At 41.0% G+C, this 21,066-nt stretch overlaps 1 protein-coding gene across 1 annotated transcript in view; it reads left to right on the forward strand.

Moving 5' to 3' along the window:
• LOC119730489 (vacuolar protein sorting-associated protein 18 homolog) overlaps positions 1-21,066 on the forward strand; it is a 33,384-nt gene that overhangs the window by 10,414 nt on the left and 1,904 nt on the right. The window contains exons 8-23 of the mRNA XM_038203439.1: positions 410-522; positions 1,980-2,068; positions 2,199-2,297; positions 4,624-4,795; positions 6,182-6,239; positions 6,969-7,072; positions 8,480-8,605; positions 10,969-11,104; positions 12,336-12,485; positions 12,982-13,075; positions 15,286-15,515; positions 17,294-17,434; positions 18,204-18,335; positions 19,023-19,232; positions 19,813-19,934; positions 20,903-21,020. Of these exons, the coding sequence (XP_038059367.1) occupies positions 410-522; positions 1,980-2,068; positions 2,199-2,297; positions 4,624-4,795; positions 6,182-6,239; positions 6,969-7,072; positions 8,480-8,605; positions 10,969-11,104; positions 12,336-12,485; positions 12,982-13,075; positions 15,286-15,515; positions 17,294-17,434; positions 18,204-18,335; positions 19,023-19,232; positions 19,813-19,934; positions 20,903-21,020 (2,094 nt within the window). The remainder of the gene's footprint in view (positions 1-409; positions 523-1,979; positions 2,069-2,198; positions 2,298-4,623; positions 4,796-6,181; positions 6,240-6,968; positions 7,073-8,479; positions 8,606-10,968; positions 11,105-12,335; positions 12,486-12,981; positions 13,076-15,285; positions 15,516-17,293; positions 17,435-18,203; positions 18,336-19,022; positions 19,233-19,812; positions 19,935-20,902; positions 21,021-21,066) is intronic.

Genomic DNA, 21,066 nt, shown 5'->3' on the forward strand with positions numbered 1-21,066 from the left:
AATCTGGAACAACTTCCGAGATTTTTTAACTTTAGGGCTGGGCTTCTTTAATGGGGACCCAGGTACCCGTGGTTTCCATACTACCCATAAATGTACACCACTAGTCTCCACATTCAGAGGTTTATGGAGAGCAGTGTATAAAGTAGAGTTTGTTTCATTGTAATGTGCTAATTTCAAGCACAGCGATTTGCTATAAAAAGCTTAGCCAAGTAGCACAAAGTGGTTGCGAGGGAAAATGTCGCGAATTTTATCTTGACTGGTGCTCATCTGATTTTGACACCCAGCATATTTTATTTTCTAATAGCCAAAATGTACGGACAGACTTTATGGTACGTTTGGAAGTTCATGTAAAGTACTTTGATTAGACGATAAAAAACACGTTACTTGCCAATTATTTTAATTTATTCAGGTTTTCAATTTGGGCAAAGAGGGCGCTGTTCCTGTCACAGGTCTTGAGGTGGAACTCGTCCAACCTGCTCTGCAGAATGAACGGCGATTCTTTATAATGGCTACAACTCCAGGGTAAGGAAAATACTCATAATTATTAATAATTGGTTGAAATTACATTTTTCTTGAAGCCCGTGTCAAGTATTGGCTCATAACTAAAAATGGAGTCATCAAGTAAAATAAAAACTGCTTGTACTTTCAATGTTTTGACTGTCTGGATTTTCCCTGATATTCATGATATTGGGCATATTTAAAACTTCAAGTGTTTAAAATGCAGCTTTCGCTAAGACTGTTACTTGTTAGTACCCTTTGAATCCTGGGAGAAAAAAACAATCATGGAAAAATGTCATGCCTAAGGACACAACAATAAAGCAACAGTCATGTTGGCTTTTTGGTGTCTGCAGCTATTGTATTCGCTCTTTTCACGCTTCCACCATAGGCATGCACAGCCGCGATCTGGCAAGTTTACACTATGAAAATAGCCGGTTCAGTGATTCCGTGTCAGGGTTCAGATCACAACTCTGGCATTTTTCTTTGTGTCAACATGCCAGATCGAGGCTCTGCATGCCTATGGCGGAGCATGAAAAGAGCGAATTAAGGGCAATTCCAATTTTGTCAAATTTGTACTGTTGTGTAAAGTCAAAATATAAGGTGGATTTTTCTCACCTAAGATCCCTTGAAATTAAGTGACTAAATTACTTTTGAAACAACATGCAAATAAAATAACTTATGTTGGTTGGGCAGTAAGTTCTTTGTCGATAACTCACGTTGCACAAAATGACATGGAAAAAATGTAAGCACCTTGCATTTGAAAATGTCCTCATACTGTGAACTGTTGGAAAATCTTTTCAGTTTCCTTACATCATTACGCTGTAAGTCATACGCTACCATAATAATTATTATAAAAAAAATCAATCATGAAATCTCTACGGGGATATAGTTTGGTAAGTCATGTTGTGGTAACTCATGTTACAGTTTGTCCACCCATCTTTGGTACAAGATAAAACCTACAAATTTTTTTTATAATCTCACAAAAAACCTCTTGTCATAAAATATGAACCTTTCACTCTGTCTGACAATCAAAAACTCACAATAACAGTCGCATTTTGCATGTAAAAACAAGGTGCCAAAATGACTACCTAAAATCCATAATTTTAGCCCCCCCCCCCCCAAAAAAAAACAGTTTTGTGACCTAAAAAAAGCTCTTAACCATATCCCATATCACTGCTTCACCACTCAAATGAAAGTTCTTGTTGTTCCCTTAAATTTAAAACCAAATTTGAGGTTGTGATGCTTGTAGTTCTGAAGATTTCATAAATTTTCCACTTTTCAGCTATGTCCACATTCTCATGGAATTACCCATAAGTGTTTGGAAAACACAGTACTGTGAATGTAGCTGTTTGTTTTGGACACAACTATGAAATGCTGTGGTTGAAACTCAACCCCATTTTTTAGAAACAGAGCTTTTGGCATGAACTTGATCATGCAAAAAAAAACTTAGTAACCAAACTGTTTCTTACATTTTTCTTCAGACGACTGTACCAATTTGTTGGCATCATCCCTAGTTCTTCTGAGACACCTGTTTTCCAAAATGTCTTTCATAGGTACGAGGCTAGTCCTGGTAAGTACCACTCTCTCTTTGGGATCATAAGTGGTTATAAAAGACAAGATTCCAATCAGTGTGTCAAGCAAGTTTGCATTCTGCTCCAATATGACAATTTCTTTTTCTTATTTTTTCATCATCATTGCAGCTAGTTTTCTAGAATTGCCGGGTAACTTTGGATACAGTGAGCTCCAGTTCAGCTACGGCAGCAAGAAAACCATGCCGTCCAATTTTGCCTGGATGACTGGTAAGTGAGGATGTGTTACTTCAGTTACGCTGATTACATAAATTGTAAGCTATTTGATCAACTGTGAAATAAATGTGCAGGGTTGTCACAAGTTTTTTAATAATAATGATAATAAATACTTATTAAGCGCTGGTATCTAGGAAGACCTTTAATCCGCGCTGGGGTCTGAGACAATGAATGATAAGCTTGAATGAAAAGATAAGTAAGATTTGAGGCTTTGCATGGTGGAGATACTAAATAATGAAAGGTTTTCGGAAACACCATGTGCGAATAATTTCTCAACTAAGAGAATGGTTCTGAAAAGAACCAGAGGTATAAACTCGACGTTCCGGTCAGTATGCTCTGACCGTCTTCAGGAGAGTGCCTAAACTCTAAGAAAGAGAATACTTAAGTAGCAAAAGGCGAAGTCAATGAGGTGTGAAGTTGCATCCTGTGAGGATGCCAAGTAGACGGGATCCTAGAGCAAGCTTGGTGCCCACTGAAGTGGAACAGTAGGGTTGCAGTGTCAGTAGAGGGAGGACCTAGGGTATAGGAGACCCATCAGTCTAAGGTGGTAGCTGAGGACCTAGGGTATAGGAGACCCATCAGTCTGGAGAAGTGGGAGCCAGATAAGTTTTCATTCAGGATTTGAAAGAGACAGCGTCAGGTTGTGATCTCATGGCTATTGGCAGACTGTTCAATAGGCGGGGGGCTGCAACAGAAAAACTTCTGTGTCCATAAGTCTTCAGCCTTGAAGATGGAGCCACAAGCAAGTGTGCATCACAAGAGCGTAGTTGGCGCGCAGGCTTGTATGGCGATATGAGTTGTTGCATGTAATGGGGCGCTGTTCCGTTGATAGACTGGTAGGTGATGAGGAGGAGTTTGAATATTATGCGTTGCTCAACGGGAAGCTTGTGTAATACTTTGAGTACCGGGGTGATGTGTTCGAATTTCTTTGTGCGTGTCAAGTTTTTTGCATGTGTTATGTGTGGCCTACTCCTGTTAGCTGTAGGGCTGTCCCAAGTATACCAAATATTCAATCGTCAACTGAATATGGGGCGCTGTGGTCCAATGGTTACGGTGTTCGACTCGTGTGCCGTGGTGCATGGGTTCGAATCCTGAGTGTGGGAACATGGTGCTTGTGCTCTTGAGAAAGGCACTTTACCATTATTGCCTCGTCCTTCGGATAGGACGTGAAGTCGTAGGTCCCGTGTGTTGTGTAATGCACGTTAAAGAACCCAGTAACACTTATCGCTAAGAGAAGGGGTTTGCCCCGGTGTTTCTGGCAGTGGCTGCAATGTGCGCCGCAGCACTTTGTAAACCATTATAAGGTGCTACATTATGGGTCTCATATTTCTCATAGACTTTATTTACCTTTCTTTAATAATTGACATGATTTAAAGCGCCTTGAGTACCTAATTGTTGGTAGATACGTGCGCTATATAAGACTCCGTTATTATTAATATTCAGATAGCTTTTTGCTGGTTCAAATATTCGAACGATAAAAGAACTATGCACATACACACATGACTGTGATGTTTTGTTATCCTAAAGTTGCGGCGCTTTATTGTCAGATGCCACTTTCTGTTGACGGTAACTTTTTTGTCGACGGCAACTTTTTTGTCGACGGCAGTTCATTGTTCCCATCCTCCTAGAAGGTTAAAGCCCTCGACAGTTATAAAATACTTACTGCAAAAGACTCCAGCCGTCCATGTCGATCGCCGCACGCAAATTTTAACCAGAGAGCTTTGCGTCCAACTTTTGACAGGTGCGGCATGTAGTTGCAGCTAGCATGTCTAAACTTGACCGCCGAGTTTCCAACCTGGGCACAGGTCGTAGTGGAAAAAAAAACAATGGGGGTGGAGGTTGTTTTCTCGATTTTTAGATTTATTTGTATTTGTAATCTTTGGTATGTTTACTACACATCTTTTAAAGAAAAAGTATGTTAATTATGGAATAAAAGTGTTTTTAAGGGAAAAAAATTACATCTTTAATTTTCACAAATACAAAACTTCAAAGGCCTTTTCCTCAATATTTTAATTTATTGGCATGTTGATAAATGCGAACTTTAAACAGCCATAACTTGTCAACGGAATGTTTGATTGAAGTGCAACAAGAAGTATAGTATTAAAAGGAGAATTTTATTCTCATTCCCAATACCCGCAAACCGTCATTTCGACCTCTGCCCAGTTCTGTCTCATTTTGCCAGAATGTCTCGCATATTTCCATCGCTTTTGAAATTTGGGAATAAGACTACAATACTGCTGCAGTCTATAACAAAAAAGAACATGAAGTCTTCAATCCAACGTGTCAGTCTTGTTGTGGCTTCCTGTCTTTCTACCCCTAGGTCCAGGCATATACTATGGCGTCTTTGACTTCAATAGTCAATCCTCGGACAATCTCACCAAGGACAGCCGTCTGTTGCCCTATCCCGACACGGGCAAAGGGGACGTTACTGCTGCTAAACCCATCGCTATGGCATTGACTGAGTTCCATGTTCTTCTTCTATTCCAAGACAGGTTGGTCACAATGTTTTGGATTAAAAACTGTAAATCTGCATGCAGACAATAAGTCTATTTCAATTGCTCATGTTCATGTAAGATAGGAAGATTTTCAGTTCAGGATAGAAACACTAGATTAATATAGGCTAATCTGTTAACCACTATGCAGCCTGCACTTTTTTATGCAATCAAATCAGGGAGCATCAGAAATGGAGTTTCAGAAGTCTTGTAAGACGTTGTGCTATGCAAAACTTTCAGGATTGTGTGATTACTTCGAAACAAGAACTTTTCTTCAATTTCGTATTGGTATTGCATGAGTATAACAAATTGTCAATTCCAAAAGAAAAGTTGTCCAATGTTCACATCCACACTCGCACTTACTTTGAATACTGAACAGGCTTCTTTGGAGTGCCATGCCCCAGTGGTCTGGAGCATTGAACTCGTGGTCTGCAGGAGATTCTGCAGATTGCGGGTTCGAGTCCAGCCTGCGGCTATGGTGCGTGTACCCTTGGGAAAGGCACTTTGTCACTCATTCTCCCCACCCAGGAGTAAATGGGTACCTGTGAGGGCAGAGATGGTTATTGTGATTTTAGCTGCTTTGCGCCAAAATGGCAGCATCGAGCTGTATACTCCCCAGGGAGCTGAGATTGTCTTTGGAATGTTTTATTGGCCCAGTGATCAGGGGTAATAATGTTGCAGAGCACTTTGATCTTAGTTAGAAGCTCTATGTAAGTACCTGTTATTATTATTATTGTTATTATAATTACAGGAAATGGGTCATTTGGGAGACATTCCCATAGACTTGTACAAAAAAATTATCAAACTTCAATGTGCCCTAACCCAATATTCCCTTGTCCTTTTTCCACGAATTTCGGTATGTTTACTAATTAGACAGCGAGCAAAAAATACATGTATAATCTAATTGCAACAATAAAATTTTGCCTCTAAAGGGGGGCTGTGACATTAGGGAGACATGAAAATGTAGCCCTAATGACCGATGTCTCCCATCGTGTGAAGAAATTACGATAACGCGTCTCCTTAATGGTACCTTTACACGTATTATTAGATGAGTCAAACACAAGTCCGGCTGCAAGTCCATCACAAGTCCTGTAGTCCCAATTCAACTCACAAGCTATTCAAATGAGCTTGAGACAAAGGTACTTGTGAACGGACTTGTGATGTACCTGTGACTGAACTTGTGTCTGGACTTAAGGTGGACGCGACAACATCCCTGCTTCTTTGTACACAAAATGAGCTCCCTCGGAAAAATGCTCTGGGTACCTGACCAATTCATTAGAGCCATGTGATGGTATTTTGTAATGCATTACTGTATTCTCCTCTGAATGTATGTAATTTCTTTGGATAAAAAATAACCTTTTTTTTTCCTCATTTTTTTGTTGACAGATTAAAGGTGATGTGTGTTTTGAATGAGCAACTGATTGATGAAGAAGTTTACAATGTTGTAAGTAAATCATCATTTCTCTATTATAAACAACACAACCGGTCTTGCTTGATTTATTTTTAATTTATTGGTAAACCCGTTGTTCTATTTCAAAGATTTGGCATCCAAATTGGCCAATCAACAGACTAGTCCACATTTCTGATTGATATGATGTCACAGTTTCTAAAGTCGACTCCGATTGGCTGGCATGCGGGGTCGCATAAAATTTGCATATCGGGATATATCAGACGTTCAACCGTGGCTCTGCACACACGAATGTCTGATCCTCATATAGTCGGGTTTGAGGCTAAATTTGAGTCTGAAGTCATCTAGTATTCTTGGACAAAGCTGTGTTTTCTGTGCTTTCTTATGTTGCCAACCGAAACATGAATTTGCAATCGAATTACGTATTTTCGATGCTAGAATACACCACTTTAACCCTAACCACCCCAACCCTTCAAAATCCAACTGTGCGTTTTGTTGGAATCTGTTGGAGTGAGTACTGCACTAATAAACTGATTATGCTTTACATGGGGTCAGGCATACCACCATAATCAGAGTCCAACAGTTTGGGTGTAGAGTTTACCATATGGTGTTGGATTTTGCAAGAGTGAGGAAGGTTCCTAGTAAAACACTGTTGGGGTTAGGGTTAATATCAGTTAGCCATCAAGACAAAGAAAATGTCACACAACAAGTAACAGATTCAATCATTATCTCATTCTGTTTCAATTCCTTTTTTTTTTTCCGCAGAAATACGGTAAAATATTAGGCGTTTGTCGAGACAAGACCAGGGGAACCATTTGGACCTTCACAGACCAGAGTGTCTTCAAGTACAAAGTGGTCAAAGAGTCGAGGTGAGCCGCAGCTTGAGCCAGGATTTGGAAATGTTTGCCATTTCTCAAACCTCGGGTTTATCTCCAGGTTTGGCGTCAGACTTCTAGTTTCCTGATTTTAGGCCCCTGAGTTTGGATTTAGTTCATTTTTTGGAACAGGAATATATATGTGAGGCATTCTGGCAAAATTCTGGGCAGATGTCGAAATGGGGGTTTGTAAGTATTAGGAAAGAGAATAAATTCTCCTTACAATACTGCTTGTTGCACTTTGATAGGACATTTGCATTTATCCACTTGTCAAAAAAGTAAAAGACTAAGAAAAGAGCCTTTAACTCTTTCAGTGCCCACGACATTTCTAAAGTTTAACCCTAAAGTGCCCAACTTTTGAGATTTTTTTCTAATTATTCAAAATTCTGTAAAAAAAAAAGTAAATAAGTTGTAATCACCAAACTTGTTGTATCTTGCTCTCTTGTATATTGTACCTTCAAAAGTCAATAGTAGTCACGCACCTAGTGATATACCCTGAAACACTCTCCTGAACACAGGGGAATTCCGCACTTTTTGTAGAATATACGTGTGTCGCGTCTGATACCCCTCCTCATACAAACTCTGTTCATTAGCATCAATATCGTCATGATTGTCACTATTGACACTAACGTAAGCACCATCATTATCATTATCATTATCGGTATCCCCATTTTCGTCTTCTGACTCACCATCCTGTTCTATCATATCCATAGATGATTCTGAATCAGAAAAGTAATCCCTTTCGCCAAATTGAAACTCAGAGACGGGCTGTCAGTGTTGCGCCCTCTCGCAAGAACTCGAATAAAAAAATAAATACAGGTGGTACATGCATGAAAATGGTACCATTAGAAAGAGCGAGAGCGCCCCCTTTTGATAACATGTTTACCTCGTACATGTACGAGGTTTGGCGATTTTAATCACGAACATTACCTCGTACATGTACGAGGTTGGCGCTTTCGTACTAACAAATATACCTCGTACATGTACGAGTTCGGCACTGCAAGAGTTAATGTTTGCAGTTTTGTAGCTGTGATAATGAAAGATACCAATTGTTTTCCTCAAAAACACTTTTATTCCACTATTTCTTTAAAATATGTGTACTAGTTTTACTTTATCCTCCGCAACGGCCTGTACTGCCCAGTTATGTCTCATTTTGCAAGAACGCCTCACATAATTATTATAATTCTATAGCACACAGATTTCTGTGATGCAAAGCCAAAGTTTATAGCCGTTTTCATTTGGTCAGAACATAGATCTGGTGACAAAGCCGAGGTCGAGAAACTGTGTTCAAAATTTCTTGGCAATGAAAAACAAACTTGAGTCCAGATTATTCACCATTCTTTTGTATGTGATGCAGGGTTTAGAGTATTTGTCTTTGAAATAACCTCGTTTGTATCGCAGGGATGTGTGGCGTATGTACCTGGACCAAGGCAACTTTGACCGGTCCAAGGAATTTTGCCAGGACAATCCGGCCAATTTGGACAAGGTGCTGACCAGACAAGCCGAGTATTTCTTTGAAAATCAAAAGTGAGTGCCTTCCGATCCCCCCATCTCTCAAGTCTTGTCTCTTTAACCACGGATCCTACACACAAGGATTAACGACTCGGCCCAACTCCTGGTTAGACGCTTGATAACGGCCTGTACTGGTGGCAAATACCATGAATACTTTTCAACAAAGACCACTGCGCGCAGTGGGTTTCAGATTTGCAAGGCTTTTCGCCCGATCTGGCATCGAAGTCTGTCAAGCCAGCGAATTATATTTTTGAATATTCATGAGTCTACGTTTTTGGTCTTTATTATTGAATTCTGATAAGTGATAACTACATAACCATGGTAATGCCGAGCACAATATCTTTAGCTTTAAGATGAACAATGAAATGTCGCTTTTGTTTCATCGGTTCGGCATGCTATCTCTCTAAAACTTTTTAATAAAAGCCTAATTAAAAACGAAATTTGGGTAAATGGTGTTCTCGAAATTTGACGTTTATTTCCCGGGTAAATACTTCATCTATGACGACAAAAACTGCACAATACCATCTGTTATATCCTGAAGTATTTATTTTTAAAATAATTTGGAACAATTATATCTTAAATTAGAAGTAGTTTTACTTACATTTTTAGGAATATTTCCGTTTTAGATGTCGTGCAAAAACCCAACACAATGGCACATCTGGAAAATCGCGATTACGCGCCAATAGGTATTAATGCCCGTTATCACGCGTCTAACCAATTAAGGCAAGTCCACTGAGTGCAATTTATACTAGAGCTCAGAACAGTCATTTATCCTGGTGTCTAGGATCTGTGCTTTAACCCTTCCCCTTACAGATCCTTCAAAATCCAACAGGTGGGTTGTGAAGTATATTCCAGTATTGGAATAGTCTTAGCCCAAGATGCCAGTGATCGAAAGTGGATCGTGGACATTGTTTTAATTTCATTTGGAAGTAGTGCGCCATCTATAACCGCATGATTAAACCAGCTTGCCTGCTCGCATTAGCGTCTTGGGAATCCTGTATTAGCGGTTTATTTTTTTCTTTATTTTCTCCCTAGGCTTTCCTAGGGAACCAATCAGTGATCACAAAACAATCATTACGGCCAGTTTATAGTCGGATGCGCGATGCTGAACATCTGATACTGATGGTCGCACACTCGGAACGCTGAGCCTTTTTTTGGCAGTTTATAGTCGTCGCACGGCCGCTGTAAACATACGAGCATCATACGAGTTATGCGCGCAAACTTTACTGTGAAGTGTGACAATCAAGCATCGCAAATTAGATATGCAATGCAGTGATACTCCCCACCCCCACGCACGACTAACGAATGGGTATTTGACAGCGTGAAGCTGCAATGTTGTTCGAAGACATTAATATTGACACCAACGATCTAATTTACATAAAACGGCCAAGCCACCATGGAGTACCGAAGTGAATACGTCACGCGCACAAAATGTGTGTGAAAGACATTAGCGCGTGATTCAGCCCGTGAACCAACACGCACGCGTACTCCATTCGTTTGCACTACACTTTCTGGTTCTAAATGACGTCACACTTCGGTACTCCATTGCTGCAAGATTCCCAAGACATTAGTGAGAGAAAAGGATAAGGAAAGGGTTTAAAGATCCTTGAAGAGAATTTTTCTTTGTAACATATTGTGTGCAACTTTCTACTCCTCTAAAATGTATGAAAAATATTTGACATCCCTTTGGGTTATTTTTATTGAAAAGCGCACTTCTTTAAACATTTAAAAATTGTCCATGCTTTTCCTGACAACTGAGGGCGCTGTTGCTGTGATGTCATATCAGGCAGACACTGTTCAGTTTAGGGTTTTTCTGTTCAAATTGTGAACCCCCCTAAAAATTTGCTCATTGAAAATACTTGTGAGAAAAGTTTGCTCATTGGCTTACTGCCATGTACTGACACAACGACGATTCGCCCAAGAAACGAAAAAATTCAACAGCGAAATATCCAAAATTCTTGCAGCTATAATGGTGCTGAAATAGCTGTGACATTGAGGTTTCTGCCTGAAGTGACATCACACTTGTGCTCATGAATATTGAAATTTGTATTAGCATAAAATCAAAAAAGGCACCAAAATACCCTTGAAAATGGCAAAACGAATATTGGAAATAGGGTTAAATGGGATATAAAGATGCATTTTCAAGGATTGCATTAAAAACTTACATTGCATGGGCCATTTGAGATTTCAACCAACCAGCGGATCTGACAATCCCTGACAGGTAGTTGAGACACATGCACTAGATAAGCAGGTCATGGGTTCGATTCCCAACCCACCAAGCTTATGAATTGCTTACATAAGCTGTTGGACAGCACAATTTTCGAAAGGGCAGAAACACCAATATTGAAACTCTGTACCAATTTCTTCGCATTTGCAAGGTACGACAAGAGCGCCCTCTATTTTGCCATGACGGAGAGGTCGTTTGAGGAGGTGGCGCTCAAGTTCATCGGTGCCCAGCAGACGACGGCGCTGCGCATGTTCCTCGACAAGAAACTCAGCACACTCAGGCCGCAGGTCGGTTGACACATGATTTATTCTTTTGATATTTTATTTTAATCCCTTCTTGTAATGACACCAAGGTTCCTTCAAAGAGTACGATCACTGAAGCCGTGAAGTGTGAAGAAACATTTGAGAAATTCTGGCAAAATAAGACAGAACTGGGCAGAGGTCAAAATGAGGGTTTTCGGGTATTGAGCAAGAGAATGCAATGTTCCTTACAATGCTGTTTGTTGCACTTCAGTCGGACATTCCACTGACAACTTATGGCTGTTTTAAGTTGGCATTTATTGAAATGTCAAAAAAGTAAAATACTGAGAAAAAAAAGACCTTCAAAGTTTCGAATTTTGTCGTCATGAAAATGAAAGATGTCTTTCTATAAAAACACTTTTATTCTACATTTTTGTACCATTTCTATAAAATGTGTGTAGTTGACAAATCAAAGATTTTCGTGGCATGTGGGACACAGACGCACTACATTATTCCGTGTTCCACTCGCACTCATGGGATAACTCATAATATACCGGTTCGAATTTATAAAAAGAAATTACAGCTTTAAGTAATTCACACAATCATTACCCCCAAGCCAAATTATATGTGTGGTGCATTTTTTCATCAACATGTGTGGTGTATGAAAAGTTAATGGACCTATTTTTTGGGCGTCTAATTTGAAGTGGTATTTAGGCCATACCTCCCATTAATGGTATAGTCCATCATTTGTAATTTGTGCATTTTGTTCATTTGAAGGAACAAACGTGCTGTGAATCGAGACACGTTCTCACTGAGCCGATGGCAGCTACGCGATGTCGCGCACTGATCCGATGAATTAAAGCAACCGCATTCGCATGTGCGTTGTGTCAACGCTTGCGCGTGTTTCCTAACCTTATGGTGCGTTTCCGAACTAAACGGAAAGGAACTGTTGGAAATGCCTTCTTTCGTTGATTTTTTCAAAATGACAGCTTGCCAGAAAGAATAATTTCACAGGGAGTTTAGTCACCTTACTATCTTTCAACCAAGTATGTTTTTCAACAATAATTACGTCGGTTACTTTTTGGATAGCTGCAAATGATGGACTGTAGCTTTAATTGCCTACATGTATCGTAGTTTTTGCTTTTTAATACTACGCAGCCACTCGAAAGAAAATTAGGACTTTGGTAACTTTTATAAATGCATACAATTTTGATTTCCCTGTATAAGTAAGTCTGATGATTGAAAAATAAATCTTTTTTTTGTGATTTCCCTGACCTAGGAGAAGACTCAGATGACCATGTTGGTGATGTGGTTGATTGAGCTGTACCTGAATCAGCTGGGGGAGTTCCGAGCTAGGGAAGAGGCTAGAAACACCCACGACAAGGTCCACACCGAGTTCCAGAAATTCCTGGCCCAAACCAGGGTCATGGTGAGTAAAGACCCTGCCCCAATTCGGGCGATTCACAATGCAGTGCGCCACCAAGAGTATTCCACGGAGAGTTCATTTTTCCCAGTGCATTGTGGGAGATGGTCGACAAATTCGCAGCGCGGGACATTTGAAATTGTTAGTTTTTTTCCGGTCAGTAGTTTCGTAAGCGTATGATTCCAGGATCTGTTTGCCCTTTTCTCATTCTTATCAATATGGTGTTTTTTGTAAGGCGGCTGAGAACGCTATGCTCCAATCTATAACATATTAGCTCAAGTTGTCTTCTGACACTCATTCAAGTGGACCATGTTTGTCGACCGTAAACCTGAAAAGTGGACTCTCCATAGCAAACTCTTGGTGGCGCACTGCATTGTGAATCGCCCGAATTGAACATTGTTTTAATATTTGGTTTCACCCATCACCAACGTAAGGCCCTGTCCCCAATTTCACTGAGCTGCATTAAAATTCAGCTGGTAATCTATTTTTGCTCAACTTTCAGGAGTGTCTGAGCGGCAACGTTGATACGGTGTACGACTTGATCGCGAGCCATGGAGATGTGGAAGACATGGTGTTCTTTGCTATGCTCATGAAAGGTTTGTCTTATAGCCACATCGTTCCTATGCATTTCTTCTTTTTGTCAACTAGGCACGTTCTCTAGCATAAAGGCAAGCAGCACAGTAAACCAATAGGCCAGTTTTGTATCTCGATGAAGTAGTCCATGTCAAAGGTCATTCGGGATCAAATCGCTTACGTGATGATGCGCGATGTTACGCGGACGCCCATTCTGCTTGTAATTAACACGCGAGCGTCGTGCGCCTGTCTCCCTGCGCGTTCATGCGTTTTGGATGAGCATTCCATTATCACCCCTCTAGCTATGTTATGGTATGTGCCTCTCATGAGTAAAACTAAAAAAACTCCTAATATGGAGTTTGGCAAAAGCATTTGTATGACTGGCAGAGTTTGTTGTTTTATTTTCTTTTGTTCAGATTGAAGACAGAGTTCATTACGATGTGAAATACGCTCTGAGACTTTGCGCTGAACACAACCACATAAGAGGGCGATGAAGTAGTCCATGTCAAAGGTCAATCGGGATCAAATCGCTGACGTGATGACACGCGATGTTAGGCGGACGCCCATTCTGCTTGTAATTAACATGCGAGCGTCGTGTGCCTGTCTCCCTGCGCATTCATGCGTTTTGGATGAGCATTCCATTATCCCGAATGACCCGTGACCTATACATAGAGCTATATTAAATTACTAGAGCGCTAACTCCTCATTCTTGCGCGCGGAGACGCTTTGAAGCCGCTCTGGGCGCAGACATTTTGAATTTATGTGCGTGTTTGTAGGACGGAATCAACATAGATGGATTGAATTTTAAAAGTGTACTCTAACATGCAACGCGCAAGTAGAAGATATACAAACAACTAATAAGCGCGTCATGACGGTTCAAAAAACGTCATGGCGAAAAGCATCTGCAGCGGAGGGACGCGCACACGTTGCGCTGTTTGCGTAGAGCAAAATGAAACGCTCATTTGCTGATTGTGCGTTTCGGTTTTGGGCGTATCAGCTTCGATGACGCACTGGTATGGAATACAAACGCAGATATGCAAATAGCCGTACAAAAGCTGTACAAAATTTCGAGTTTTCCATAGGTTTGTGCACAAACATGGATGCGCCCATCAGGCATTACTTTGTACATCGAGTTAGCGCTCTAGTAATTTAATATAGCTATATGGACCCATATCACTGTGCACATGCGCAGTTCAAATACCCAACTGGTAGTGGAGACAAATGCCAAAAAAAAAGAATGGGGGTGATTTTTTTGTCCATCTTGAGACGTATTGATATTTGTAATCTTTGATATGTCTACTGCACATATTTTATAGAAAAAGTGCAAAAATCGTGGAATAAAAGTGTTGTTAAGGAAACATAATTAACATCTTTCATTTTCACTACTACAAAATCAAAACTTTAAAGGCCTTTTCCTCAGTAGTTTACTTTATGACCTGTTGATAAATGCGAGCTTTTGAACATCATAACTTGTCAATGGAATGACTGATTGAAGTGCAACAAACAGTACTGCAAGGAGAATTTCAGAATTTTATTCTCTTTCCTAATACCTGCAAAGACCCATTTCATCCTCTGCCAAATTCTGTCTCATTTTGCCAGAACGCCTCACATTTGCTGAAAAACTAATATTGAAAACTTGTACTTAAAGGGAAAATACAACATTTGCAAACATCAAAAAATAAAACTACCAAATCATTTTGAAATACCTTGCTGGACTGTTAGTGAATGTCAGTGTAAAGCATCCTGTAAAATCATGGCACCTGGTATGCTGTCATTTTCAAGAAAAGTGGTATTTTTGTATCAATTTCCAACGCTGGTCGCGTTGGGAAAAAACTGGCTTTTTTCAAATACTGGCCCCAATTGACCATCGCACTTGTTTGCAATCGATTACACACCTATGAATGGGTACAAGCCAGCTAGACTGGTTCCCTGACCTTACAATTCCCCAATTTATGTAAACTGCTCTGTTTCTTCTTATATGGAGTCAGGGAACCAGACTACTGGAAAAGGATGTTTTTCTTGGTTTTTATAGCATTTTCGAACCCAAAACCTCAAAAAAGTCAGTGTAAAGTTTGCTATATATTTCCAACCCCCAATTCCATCCATTTCTGAAAATTACAGCAAAAGCAAATGATGTATATTCCCTTTAAGACCCATTCTGTGGGTCAAATCATAAATACCTTTTTTTTTTAAATAGTCTGTAACCACCCTGTTGTTCAAAACATTGTCTCAGACTACGAGCGAGTCATCAGTCACCACATCCAACACGATGACTACCACTCCGCCCTCGAGGTCCTCCGCAAGCCCAAGGACACCGGGCTGTACTACAAGTTCTCGCCGGTCCTGATGCAGCATATTCCCAACGAGCTGGTCACTGCCTGGATTGACCTGGGCAAGACACTGGATCCGAAGAAGCTGATCCCCGCCCTGGTGCAGTACGACCACTCGGCCCAGGCCAGCCAGGTAATCTGCTGGTATTGAATTCAGGCGTTTCACAATGCAGTGCGCCACCAAGAGTTTTCCACGGAGAGTTTATTTTTCCAAGTGCATTGTGGGAGACAACCGACAAATTCACAGCGCGGGACATTTAAAACTGTTCGTTTTTCCTGTCAGTTGTTTCGTGAACATATGATTCGAGTATCTGTTTGCGCTTTTCTTTTGATCAATATGGTGTTTTTGTAAGGTGGCAGAACGCTAAGCTGCAATCTATAACAAATTATCTCAGGTTGTCTACTGACACTCATTCAAATGGGGCATGTTTTTTTTTTTACATAAACTTGAAACACAGACTCTCCATGGCAAACTCTTGGTGGCGCACTGCATTGTGAATCACCCAAACTGATTTAATTCAGCTAGTTCCAGCGAAGGTGCAGTATGACCCTGACCGTGTGGGATGCCATGGTCCAGTGGTTACGGTGTTTGACTTATGTACAATGGTACGTGGGTTCGAACCCTGCCAGGAACATAGTGTTTGTGCCCTTGGGCAAGACACTTTAATACAATTGCCTCTCTCCACCCAGGAGTATGAATGGGTACCTGTGAGGGTAGAGGACTGAATTTGCGCTGATATCGGCTGCCGCGTGGTCCCATGGCCTGATGAACAGGGTAATAATTGTAAACCGCTTTGAGATTGTTGATACGATGGAAAGTGCTATATAAGCATTACAATATTTATTTTTCACTGGGCCTAAGCCATTTCATTATGGACATTACATTCACAGTCTACTGAATAGTTTCAACAACAAAATCAAATACTTGCAGTGAAACCCATATTTGGTACAACTCTAGCGTAGACCTTAATGTATAACATGACATGGTTAATGCAGTGTTAGCTGAATTAAGTAATGAGATAGCACTTTAAATGACTGTTACGCACTCGGACATAGGTTTTGACTTTCAGTACAGATTGATGAAACTTTGTGAAGTTTCGTTGCATGAACTTAAAGAAATAACTAACTCGGTCCCAAAGGGTGCAAATCGTTTATACCTAACCCTCATCAGCTTTTCTTTACGTACCCTGCTAAATGCAACAATATCCAACACAACTGAAATATGAACCCTGCTAAATGCAACAAACTACAACATTGCGAGTGATCCCAGTATACCCCAGGCTTAGCACCAAGCAGTTACCCTGCTAAATGCAACAAGATGCAACGGTGGATTCCGTTGCATTGTGAAGTGAACCAAGTACAAACCAGCCCTGGCACCAAGCAGTTACCCTGCTAAGTGCAACCAAATGCAGCAGTGAATTTTGTTGTATCGCCTGGGCACTGTGAGCAGTTACCCTGCTAAATGCAACCAAATGCAGCAGTGAATCCTTTTGTATTGCCTTGGTACTGTGAGCAGTTACCCTGCTAAGTGCAACCAAATGCAGCAGTGGATTCTGTTGTATCGCCTTGGTACTATGAGCAGTTACCCTGTTAAATACAACAAGATGCAACAAAACACAGGGACTTGAGTTGGCTGCTGATTGCAACCAAATGCAATGGTGGATTCTATTGTATCAGCCTTGGCACTATGAGCAGTTACCCTGCTAAATGCAACAAAGCACAGGGACTTGAGTTGCCCGCTAAATGCAACAGTATATGCAACAACTTTGAAACCATTTTTGCTCTTTGTTGCAGTTAGCAGGGTAAGGTTAAAACTACCTTGTCCCCCACAAAAAAAAAGATTCCCAGCGCAGTACTTTATCAATACAAAACTAAACATCTCAGGTCCATGCCTGTCTTTCTCCCCTATAGGTTAATGAGGCAATCCGTTACTTGAGGTTCTGCACCTTAAACCTTTTCAACACGGAGCAAGCCATTCACAACTATCTACTGTCGCTGTATGCCAAGTTCCAGCCAGAGGAGCTCATGGAATACCTGGAGCAACAAGGGGATGTGAGTAGTTGATAAGGGAATAAATACGTGCTTGGCCGGAGGGGCCTGGACGCGGATAGTGGCCCAAAGGCAAGGGATATTATCAGCGACCGGCTCCCAGCTGGTTTAAGCATACTTGTTTAATACCTGCCAAGCACATATTTATTCCCATTCATACCATTAGGTCAGAAAGTCAAAATCAAAAATTATATATTTCCAACGATTTTGTTCAAAACTTTTGCTTCATGTTTTTGAAACACCCCTCTAGCTATGCTATGGTATGTGGGTCTTGCGAGAAATACAGTGGAACGCCACTATAACGAACATCACAGGATCCACAAAAATTGTTTGTAATAGCGATCGTTCGGTATAGTGATTTTAAGCTGCCGGTGCTCTGGTACTCACTTTTCAATAAATAGCGCCCTTCAGAACTTCACCCTGCACGCCCTGGTAGTTACTGAAAGACGACTTTGAACACATGCCGACTATTGAATTATGTAATTACACAGTTTTTTAGCTTACAAATTACGACAATGGGTGGCTTTCCCATTCTTTTCCTTGGGGAAGTAATAGCCACTTGTCGCTCTTGTTGACATTTTTCAACAACAGTATTTTGGTACATTTTGCACACATATATCAGGAGCCAAGGACAATGTTCGGTATAGCCAAATGTTCGGTAAGCGGTTTTTGGTATAGCAACGTTCCACTGTACTAAAAAGTCCTAATATGGAGATGGGCAAAAGCATTTGTATGACTGGCAGAGTTTGTTGTATTAATGTCTTTTGTTCAGATTGAAGACAGAGTTCATTACGATCTGAAATACGCTTTGAGACTTTGCGCTGAACACAACCACAAGAGGGCGTGCGTCCACATCTACACAACGATGGGCCTGTACGAAGAGGCAGTGGATTTAGCATTACAGGTGCGTAACTTAGATGTGTGATAATGGTTAAATAACAATAGGGCTTCACACTGCATTGTGCAACGAGCCGGTTATAGCGTAAATTTTCAGGGAAAGTTCAGGGAATGTAAATTTTCAGGGAAAGTTGATATGTTGTGCTTAACTGTGTTGCACAAGGAGTCCGTAGTTTGTAGTTTTTTGGTTGCATGTGATTAAAGCCATTAGTTCTTGTACCAAGAAAGAACTGCTGTTCTTGTAGTCTGGTTCCCTGACCCTACTTCAGACGAAACAGAGCAGTTTATAGACGTTTGGGGAATTGCCAGGTTAGGTAACCAGACTAGCTGGCTTGCACCTGTTAACGGATGTGTAACCGACTGCAAATAAAATGTGGACTAACTAAATTTAGTAAAGTGGGGTAGTATTTTGGAAAAAGTCAGGGTTTTTTTCCAACGATGGTCGGCAGACCATCTTTGGAAATTGATACGAAAATTCCACTTTTCTTGAAAATGACAGTACACCAGGTGCCATGATTTCACAGGATGCTTTAGACTATTATTCACTTACAGTCAAGTGAGGTACTTCATAATAATTTGGGAGTTTTGTTTTTTGATGTTTGCAAATGTTGTATATTACCTTTAAGCCATCAATCTGAACATTGCCAGGGATGCTACACAGAGTCAAGACATTGGCAGCATTGTATCATTACAGGTGGATGTTGATCTGGCCAAGCAGAGTGCAGAGAAGCCCGAAGACGACAACGAGTTGAAGAAGAAGCTGTGGTTGCGCATCGCCAGGCACGTTGTGGAGAAACAGAGCGATATCCAGGAAGCCATGCTGGTGCTACAGGAATGCCCTCAGATCAAGATAGAAGACATCCTGCCATTCTTTCCAGACTTTGTCACCATTGATCATTTCAAGGTACCGTGGACATTACCTCAGTTAAAGACATAGACGATCATTTGCACTTGTCCTAATTTCATGAAATGGACTGATTTAAGGGTTATTCTTCCATGTTTTGTGTCAAATGACCTATCGCGGTAGAATCGCGTCAACGCATCTTGTGGAATATTGTCCAATTACATGATATACAAATGGATGCGGAACGCGCAAAATCTGAGACAAACAAAACGTAGCGTTCAAAAATTCCGTAGGGTTGTTTACGGGGCGTGGCTAACCCGCGATCGGCGATAGGTCAATTGGTGCTGGAATAACACAAAACAACACTGTTCATTTCAAATCGTCAAAGTGCAGCTCGCAGAATCTATCATGCATAGAACACCTAGGTCACAGGAAGTGCCCGAGTGCCAGCTGTGTCGTGGGAAAGTAATACATACATATACCTAGTGTACTCCAGCCTTCGAATAGCTTATATCACCCTCGGCTTCACCTCGGGTGCCAGCGCCCCTTGGGTGTTAAAAACGCCATATCCCACATCACGGCAGTCAACAATTGTTAAATGTCGCACGATGCAATATTATTACATTTATTACGGTTGCAGGACGCCATCTGCAACTCCCTGGCTGATTACAACGAGCACATTGAATCCCTCAAGAAAGAGATGGAAGATGCTACAGACAGCGCTCAAAACATCCGAGGCGACATCCAGGAAGTCAGAAACAAGTCGGTCACATATTCCCTCCAGATTTTTATTATTTTTTTTTATTTTATTTATATCTTTCTGGTAATAAAACCAAGGATTCCTCAAAAAGCCCTAAGCATTGAAGCTTGCAAGCCTGAAGAAACCTGAAGAGAGGAGACAATGAGAAGAAATTACAGTTTTAGAGGTGGGAGGGAAACCCTAGAAGAATGTTCTGGGGGAAACCGTCAGAATCAAGTAGGGACTTGAAAACCCAATCCACATGTGGACCAGGGCAGGAATCGAACCCAGGCCACAGCGGTGGAAGGCGAGGAAAGTAACCACTGCACCAACCTGACTGAACCTTGTCAAAGTTCTTCTTTGACAAGTTGAAGGGTCTAATGTACATTCCACTCACCAAAATATTGGCAATGTTTGGGATAATTGGATGTTAATCTAACTTAAAATTCAAAGTTGCTGCTAACCAGTTTGTGTCGGATGACGTGTATACATGCAAAGGTTTTGTGGTATTCGTAGTGGATGACGGATAAACATGCAACTAGAGCGAGGCTGGGAATGTCTGTCAGCGACCTGCTCCCAGCAAGTGAGGCCAGAAATATCAGGGTGTGCTGGCCGCAGATGACGGCCTGAACCCGTCTGGCATTGAGCTTTGTGAAAACGATCCCGCGTCTAGCTCCGGTCAATGTCAAAATAATCCTGGCGCGAACTGGTTAAAGGAAAGATACGTGTAAATAAGACTTGAAGGTTGGCATGGTTAAAAGTCAAAAGATGTAAAAGTTTGCAGTTGCACAATGGAGCTACATCTCATTGTGACTGTGTGTGGTTCTGAAAAGAACTGGTTCTTTTCAGAACCAAACATTTCAGAGCAGTTTTCAAAACGCTGTCCACACTGGTTTTTGCAAATTCAATAAGGAGTTCGGTCATGTGATGCATGGGATGTTTTCCAGTTTGCCGCTTCCAACAGTTAAAATGTTGGGTTTTTTTACCCAAGGTATGGCATTGTTGGAGGCAGCCAGAAGTGTGCGTCATGTAACTATCCGCTGTTGACGCGATCATTCTACTTGTTCCCCTGCCAACACATGTTCCATGCTGATTGCTTGAATAAAGAGGTAAGTCGTTATGGGTACCTAGGATCAGTTGTTTTTTGTGCTGAGA

This window comes from Patiria miniata, unplaced genomic scaffold (assembly GCF_015706575.1).
Source record: "Patiria miniata isolate m_02_andy unplaced genomic scaffold, ASM1570657v1 HiC_scaffold_22, whole genome shotgun sequence".
Classification (NCBI taxonomy): domain Eukaryota; kingdom Metazoa; phylum Echinodermata; class Asteroidea; order Valvatida; family Asterinidae; genus Patiria; species Patiria miniata.